Source organism: Myotis lucifugus, unplaced genomic scaffold (genome assembly GCF_000147115.1).
Source record: "Myotis lucifugus unplaced genomic scaffold, Myoluc2.0 scaffold_673, whole genome shotgun sequence".
NCBI classification, from domain to species: domain Eukaryota; kingdom Metazoa; phylum Chordata; class Mammalia; order Chiroptera; family Vespertilionidae; genus Myotis; species Myotis lucifugus.
In genome coordinates this window covers 254,330-263,153 of record NW_005871721.1, presented here as the reverse complement: position 1 = coordinate 263,153, position 8,824 = coordinate 254,330, and the positions used below count along the sequence as shown (strand labels likewise).

At 47.3% G+C, this 8,824-nt stretch overlaps 1 protein-coding gene across 1 annotated transcript in view; it reads right to left on the bottom strand.

Moving 5' to 3' along the window:
• Positions 1-449: 449 nt before the first annotated feature.
• Positions 450-8,824, bottom strand: part of GEM (GTP binding protein overexpressed in skeletal muscle) — an 8,788-nt gene continuing 413 nt past the window's right edge. The window contains exons 2-5 of the mRNA XM_006105340.3: positions 7,185-7,515; positions 4,690-4,766; positions 3,382-3,586; positions 450-1,771 (exon numbers count right to left, since the gene is read on the bottom strand). Of these exons, the coding sequence (XP_006105402.1) occupies positions 1,494-1,771; positions 3,382-3,586; positions 4,690-4,766; positions 7,185-7,515 (891 nt within the window). The 3' untranslated portion in view covers positions 450-1,493. The remainder of the gene's footprint in view (positions 1,772-3,381; positions 3,587-4,689; positions 4,767-7,184; positions 7,516-8,824) is intronic.

Sequence of the window (8,824 nt, the reverse complement as noted above, 5' to 3'; positions counted from 1 at the left end):
TGCCTTAGCCTGAGAACCCCCAAAGCATTCTACAAGCTATCAAAATATCTATAATAATAAAAGCGTAATATGCTAATTAGACCAGGCGACCTTCCGGGTGACCTTCCGGACGACCACGCTATGACACTCACTGGTGCCAGGCCAGCCAAGGCGGGTGCGATGCGGTTGATTGGGGGCCCAGCCATCACCCCATGATCGCCCCGCAGAGAGAGGCCCAGGCCACCGGCCGTACGGGGTGATCATTTGGGGGGTGGGCTCCACGATTGCCCCAAAGAGGGAGGCCCAGGCCACGGACTGGCAGGCTGCGGCGGGTGGGCGAGGGAAGCCCAGGTCCTGGGAGCCGGAGGGAAGGAAGGCCTACTCTTGCACGAATTTCATGCATCAGGCCTCCAATGTAATCATAATCATCTTGTTTGGGGAGGAAAAACATTTAAGAATGCCTTTTCTCAAAGATTTTATTTCTTTTATTATAAGATATATAGGTAAACACTTGCATATTCTACAAAAGATATAAAATGATAATAAAATGGACATTTTTCTTATTAAGAAACATGTCATAAATATGCTTTATCAAATGTTAAAATGGTTATTATTTTGCAAAATAATAAATAGAGCAGAGCTGTGGGATACAAGAGTCAACTCAAAGTACTGGAAGTATTTATGTTTCGTGTCATAAAAATTCAGGCCTTTGATTACACTTAAAAATGTGGCACTTTGCACTCCAGATTATCAATAGTTCAGATTTTAAAAATATTTTTATGATGGCCCTGTGACTGTAAAAATAATGAAACACAAAAGGTGGTTTGACTAAGTTAATTTGATTAAAATAAATTGCCCTGAATAAAAAATTATAAGACACAGAAGTGAAGATATAATTTTTGAAACCCATAGTGGTACATGTATCAGTCCTCAATTCTACAAATTTTTGGATCCCCAACTGTGAGCACTGAGCAAAAACCGTTTGCAAGGTTTAGTCTCCAGCAGGTCCATCATTTCTTTTCACAGCGTGAGGGAGCAATAACAGTCACGATGAGCTCGATTCCACAGTCCTAGCTCCACAAATATAAGGAACTTCCTCCCTGGAATGAACGCTCTTCTATTTGTTTATGACCCAGTGGCCTCAAATTCAAATATCAGAACCCTGGGAAAAATTTTAATAATGAACAGTTATTTTTCTAGGCATTCTTTTAAGGCTTCGATTCTCTACTACCCAAGGGAAAGAGGAAACACGTGTGAACACCAAACACATCCTCTAATGTCTTGGGTGTTCAAGTCGCAAGGTCAGGCTTTTCCTGTAAATAAACAGCGACTCTTTACAAAGATCTTTCATCTCCCATGCATCTGGTGGCCCATCAGGCCAACACGTACATTCCCAGCTGCAGAAGGGGAAGCCGCATCTCACAATGTTTAAGGATTCAATCTAATATAGATTATCGGTCCCAATGGCCTTCAACGATGCCCACGAGGGGGACATCTGGGTGACTCGGGGTTGCCTAGAGCACAGAGAGGTCGTGGCAGGATTTGGACTTAAGCTTGAAGGCCATGTTCTTGTTGTTTTTGGCCACGATCTTGCCCCAGAAGCGCCTGGCTTTCCTGGGGATGCTCTCCCTCCTCTTCTGGTAGGCCAGCCGCCGCTCGTTCTTCTCCTTGCTGTCCCTCCGGAGGCGGACCTGTCGCACAATGCCCTCAAACAGCTCCTTCACGTTGTGCTGGACCGCCGCGGAGGTCTCGATGAACTTGCAGTCGAACACGACCGCACACGCTCTTCCTTCTGCGGGGAGAGGAAGGAGGAACTCAGAGGGGCTGCCCAGTGTGACCCCACCCAGCACACAGCCAAGCTGAGGAGTCCTGGTCTTAAGTGGCCCTCACAGTAACTCTGAGTCAGGCGCACATGCAAGGAGTATGGGAAGCCCCTCTGACACACACATGTCCTCCCAGGGCATCATCAGAAGCAAGGAGTCTCCTGGAAGAAGATTCCTGGAAGCAAGACAGGTGCGCTTCAGACCTGGCCCACCAAATTCACGGCATGAAAGTCCCAGTTCATCAAAATAGTAATATTTATTGTAACAGTCAAAACCATAGCCTTAATGTATTGCACTTACCACGTGCTGGGAACTGCTTTGTAAACCTTTTTTAATGCAGACAATCTTGGAAAACACATTATCCCTCTCAGATAGATAAAGACACTGGGGGAAGGGCGGTCTTTTAAAAACCTGAGGGAGTTCACACAGCCTCTGAGTGGCATCTGTGAATCCAGGCCTGCTTCATGCTCAAGCTCATATTCATATATATATATATATATATATATATATATATATATATATATATATGTTTTATTGATTTTTTACAGAGAGGAAAGGAGAGGGATAGAGTTAGAAACATCGATGAGAGAGAAACATCGATCAGCCGCCTCCTGCACACCCCCTACTGGGGATGTGCCCGCAACCAAGGTACATGCCCTTGACTAGAATCGAACCTGGGACCCTTCAGTACGCAGGCTGATGCTCTATCCAGTGAGCCAAACCGGCTAGGGCTCAAGCTCATATTCTTAACTCTTCCTCCCGACTCAATTTCCTGAATTGAAAATAAGAATCCTACTACTTGGCTTTCTCCCTTTAAAAAACTTTTTAAAGTTTTGATGAGCTATTTTGAAAAAAATAATTTGAGGAATTCACAAATTCAGCAAACTGTCCAAACATTTGCTCAACTGCAAATGTTTCATTGTGTTTAATGACCATGTGTCCAAGGTTTGGTTTGAAAAAAGTGATTACCACAGACACTCATTTCCTGACACTCCCAAACAAGGTGTGTCCGTTAAGCCTTTAACAGATATCTTTTCTCCTGAGCAGAGCCTGGTAATGCAGTATTTTATTTTTTAACCATTGTACCAAACCCCAAAGATATCTTAACTGAAATTTAGGAAGCAAAGGGTAGGAGGGTGTTTCTATGGTCTACAGGAACTAGAGGCAGCCTGAGGAGAATTCTTATCCTCAATGAAATTCAGTTCCCCTAAGTCAGGGTTCCCATCCTTCTTGCATGAAGATACTACCTCTACTTCTCTGAACTCTTTGAGATCTCCCTGGAACACAGAAAGGACCAGCAGAAGAGGTTTGGGATTGCCAGTAAACCCTTGAGTGTGATATCTTCCCTAAAGGAATCTCAGGGAAACCTTTGCGTGTGGGGAGATTGGAATCCTGCAGGTAGACCAGATGGACAAGGGAGCAGCACCCCGCACAGGGATGATTGGCTGGGGATACATAAAACTTCAGAAAGCATTTGAATGAGTCCCTCGTTCCAACTGCATGAAAGAGCCGAGGAAGAAAACCTGTTTGAAAGAAAACCCAGAGAGTGTTTCTATGGTCTTAGCACCAGTCCTCTTACCTGAAATAGACACTTCCCGGCACCGCACCAGGTCACTTTTGTTGCCAACCAAAATTATAGGAATGTCCTCTGTCTGCCGGGCCCTGCGGAGCTGGATCCGCAGCTCGGATGCCTTCTCAAAACTGGCTCGGTCTGTGATGGAGTAGACGATCAGGTAGGCGTCCCCGACCTGCATGCAGTGGTCCTGCAGCCACTCGTTCTCCCCCTAATGGAATGAGAAGGTCTCCCGTGAGCGCAGGTTGGCCTGGTGAATGAGGCTTCCGTTTGCAAAATAAGTGTTATCTCAAAGTACCCTTGCTGGTCTGAGACAGAAATTAAACTTGTTCCAACTCCCCAAAATGCATCATGTCGGGTGGCTGTAAAGACTGCTAGCCCATAAAGTACTTGCCAAAAAGTTTTTACTGTCCAACTGAGTTGATAACTTATACAATGACTCTGCCAAACATTTCCATTCTCTGTCTAAACTACTAAAAATGTGCCTTTTCTGACTTCCCAAAAACTCCCTTTGCCTTTCCCAGGTGATAAAATTAAGAATCGTCTTGCAAGAATTAGGAGGCTTTTCAATAAACAGAACGTCTAGCATATATACACAGAAGCCCAAATCTTTAAAAAGCAAATGTTGAAGGCTAGTATTGAGACTGTCAACTTTATATAATGTGGTTTTATATAGTTTACTAGTGAAATTACCATTCACACTTGTTGGCTCTTTCCCTAAAACAAATATTTGTAAAATATTTTTTAGTAGAACTGAGGGCGAATCACTGCAACTTGTTTATTATTCAGAGCTCATTTGTGAATGATCTGCTCCTTAGAATAGTGTCATATTTCATAAGTAAAAGCTTTTTCTTTTTTGTATTTGGGAAGTAATTTTATTTTATTTTATTTATCTTTATTGTTGAGAGTATTACAGATGTCCCCCCTTTTTTCCCCATTGACCCCCTCCACTCTCCCCCCCTCCCCCCGCAGGACTTCACCACACTATTGTCTGTGTCCGTGGGTTATGCAAATATGTATAAAACTTCTTTGGTTACTCTCTTCTCATCCCGGCCTTCCCTGCCTTCCCTCTGAGATTCATCAGTCTGTTCCAAGCTTCTATGTCTCTGGATCTATTTTGTTCATCAGTTGATTTTGTTCATTAGATTCCACATATGAGTGAGATCATGTGATACTTGAAGTAAAAGCTTTTACTCAAGAAAATGAACCTACCTCATCTGGAACACCAAAAAGCACAAGTTCACCCTCATACCCAACAGCCTATTGGAAGACAAACCCTAAAGGAACTCACAGAGTGCTCTGGGCTCCGCATACCTTATTTTCCCACATGTCCAGGAGGATAATTGTTGCACTTTCGCCATCAACAATCAGTGTTCGCTCATATGTATCTTCTAAAAGAGAAAGAACAGTGATATCGGTCAGGCAAATAGTAACACTTTTATATTAAGATGATCATGCAAAAAACGATGCTAGAAAATAAATTGACTAAGTATATAATTATGTAAATACCCAGATATTCATTAGGCAGATTATTATCTTTTATCACCTTGAACAGTATTCTACGTATATTCCTCCAGTACTTACAAGCAGAACACCGCTGAATGTGTATCACGAGACCACTTGCCGTGAAAGGCACTCATTTGCATCATTCCTGGATCTTTTTTATAGGAAAACCCTGAGTACAAACTCACTTTAGAGCAGTGGTTCTCAACCTTCCTCATGCCGAGACCCTTTAATACAGTTCCTCATGTTATGGTGACCCCCAATTTCATTGTTACAAACTGAACATAATTAAAGCATAGTGATTAATCACAAAAACAGTATGTAATTATATATGTGTTTTCCGATGGTCTTAGGCGACCCCTGTGGAAGGGTTGTTCGACCCCCAAAGGGGTCGCGACCCACAGGTTGAGAACCGCTACTTTAGAGCTTTTGATTCAGATTCAGGCTCCGATGCCATGAGAAAACACTAACTGTCAGCCTCGTTCATAAGCCTTCCAACCCACCCTGCCCTTCAGTGGGATGACTACTGGGCATTCACTGGCAATTTCAGGAATTTTGAGCTCAGAAACTTTTCTCTTTTTTTGAGACATGCAGGAAAAAAAAATCTTGATACTGTCCCTGTTTTCTTCCTTAAAAAAATACATTTCCCTCGGAATAAACAGGCAGCAGCCTCCAGCTCTACTTGATAATGGAAACTTTCCTCCCTGCACTTGATTGAGCTCAGATTGAACGTAGATAAAGAGTGAACCAGTGTAATGGGCCAGAGCAGCTCCATCCCAGAAAAACCTCTGGGGTAGGGGATTCACTGAGTTAACTGGAATTTTTGCAAATAAGACTCCTATCATCTCCATAATTGAGCCCATCCCACTCTATTTTCACATTCGTCATTTAAAACGTATAGTTTTTATAATTTTTTCTTTTACCATTTTTCTTGCTGTTCCTTTCGCCTGGACTCTGTTCCCTCAAATATCCAAAAGACTTGTTCCCTTACCTCCTTCTGGGCGAGGCGTTCCCTGACCATCTATTTAAACACCTCTTCTCTGCTAACATCCCTTCCTCCCGTTCTATTTTTCTTCATTGTGCTTATCTCCATCTAACAGGCAATCCCTTTAACTAACTTATTTTATCACTTTATGTCTCTCTCCTCTGAAAGTGAAGACATGGATTTACCTCTGTGCTGTTTACTGCTCTAACCCCCAGCACCCAGGACAGTGCCTGGCATATTGCGAGTGCTCAGTAAATACTTATTAATTGAATGAATGAATTGAATAAAAATAGCCACCGTCATCCACCAGCCTTCACAAAGAAAGAGAAAAGCAATGGTACCGTTCTGACCCCCTCTAGAGCCCCGCATGAGAAGAGAAATCGATGTTCTAATGAGTCATCATTGATAGCCCAGAACCGGAACTTGCCTTAAGACGCAGTGAGTTCCCTGACACTGGAATAAACATTTCATGGACATGGGCAGACAGTACTAAGGATGGAGCAAGATTCCTATGCAACAAGTGCAGGGCAGAGCTGAGTCATCACTGGAGCAACTTCTGCTCTGTGGAGTCCGTGATTCATCTGTGACTCGCAACTGAAGGTACAGACAGACCATGCCACCTGGGCAAGCACTGGAAGGTTCTCTCTTCCTGTCTACAGCTGCAAATGGGGACATGCAGCCACCCTGGCCGGGTATGCTAAGACAGAAACCATGGCTGAAAGACACTGTATGAATACCATGGACAATGAGGATCTTCCTATCACGTCCCAGAATATGGCGCTATGCTTTGCACATACCTGAGGCACCCATGTATACTTTGGCATATGTATCATTATTGCTATAATGCAAAAAAAATTTTTGCACGATTTCAAATACAAATTTTAAACTATTTTACAACCTCAAACAAACGCTAATATTGGTGGAAATAAAGTGATGGATTGGTTTCTGAAATCGGCTTGGATTTAGGAATAGCCACGGAGAAAAGCCGCCTCTACACTGAACTCTTGAAAAGTCCAGGGCAGAGTTGGCAAGATCCAGAGGTGGGCGCCCGACCCTCTCGCTCTGTCCTGATGAATCAGTGCCTCCAACCCCACCCCGCTCAGCCCCGTTAGAGCTGGGACCTAAGAAATCCCCTCCCGGCCCAGGGTTTTAGCATTTTCATCTCATTGTCCCACCGGCCGGTGCCAACAGGCCAGGGCTTTTCGGTGCCAAGAATGCGTAACTGCAGCGCTCAGCTCTGTGGATAAATGACGCGCCCGCTGGCTCCTGCTGCGGGGGCTACTGCGGGGCGGACAGAGGCCTGAAGGGGCGGGGCACCTACCTCCCAGCACCTCGCAGTCGCTGTCCATGCTGTCGTGCACGCCCGCGAAGATGTTGGCCAGCGTGGACTTGCCCACCCCCTGCTCCCCGATGAGCACCACCCGGTAGTAGGTGTTCTCGGACTCGGAGGAGATGACCGAGTCGGTGGAGTCGGAGGACCAGCTCCGGCGGCAGGGGTCCTCGGGGGCCGCGGGGCGCTGGCCTCGCTGGCTGGGCTCCCTCTGGATCATGAGGTTCCTGCCGTCCGCCGGGACGCTCCAGCGCTGCTGCTGCGGCTGCGCGCCCACGGGGCCCCGGCGCAGGGTGACATGGTTGAGAGTCATCGCTGGGTCCTGGGGAGCAGAGAGGCCGGCGTGTCAGCGGTGGTGAGAGTGGGGAGCACCGAGCGGGAACGCAGGGGCTCGCACACACCGTCCGCCACCGGCGATCCTCCATCAAGTGAGCGAGACCCACGGAGTCCTTAACCCAAGGGACGTCAATGAAACAGCCCCAAGCGCAACAGGCTTTCTCAACTGGACACACACACACACACACACACACACACGCACACAATGAGCCACCAGCCCCTTAGCCAGGTTGTCATTTGCAAAGAGGAAAAAAGTACCGTTAGCATCGCCCAGCGCCCGGATCTCCCTCCATCATCAAGGAACCCGTGGGACCCCCTTCTCCCCCCACTCGGGGCTGGCACAGAGTCAGCCAGAAGGGAGCACAGCCTCCGGGATGGCTTGCAAACCCGGGAGTTTAACAGCGCGGGGCCCGGGGGGCCGGGGGAGCTGCTCGGGTCTGGTCATGGCTCTGGATGGCACTGGCGCCCCGCGGGCCCGTGCGCCTGGGGGGGAGACACGTGCAATGACGTCACTCCTCCCGGGCGGACCGCACCGCACTGATTGGAACTTCCATGTTTAGTCAAGTTGCCCCGACGCTCCCCCGCTGCCTGAATCAGCCGTTATCTGGGGGGAGGGGGCCGCAATCACGAATCTGTTGGAGGTCTGTCCTCCGCTCTGCCCTCTCGCCCGCGGGCACCACGTTTAAACGCCCCCGCCCCCAGCCTGGTCGTCCGGGACGTTCAGACCCAATCAAAGTTGCAGAGAAAACGCTGAATTCTCATCCGACGAGGCCCGCTCCCAGTCCTTTCATGCAACTCAGACGCCCAGCTTCTCGAAGCAAACAGAAGGTCAGAGGCTCTCCCTGCTCAAAGGGCATGCAGCGACTTGGCAACGGCGTACCCTTGGCCAGACCCCTCCCCTGGCACGGACGCGCGAAATAATACAGTATCAGAAAGCAGAAGCTTTCTCATCTTCATCGGCCAGACCCACTCTTGAAAACACGAGGAGCACAGACACTCCTCTTTCCACATCGCCCCACACTCCGCACCCCAACACGCTGGCCACCGGCCAGGACGCCTGCTCGGCGGCTTCTTCCTCCTCCCCCCCGCCCCCCCCCCCCCCCCCCAAAAAAAATGAAAGTGTATCAAGGCAGGGCAACGAGTCGTGGCATTTTGTCTTTTCTTGTTTTAGAGAAGTAGAAGAACCCAGAAATCAGAACGAGTCACAAAACTTTTACTTTAGCCTCTTCTTTATATTTAGAATGCGACACAAAGAAGGGTGCCAGGAGATAGAGCACAAATATGGACTAGTGGGG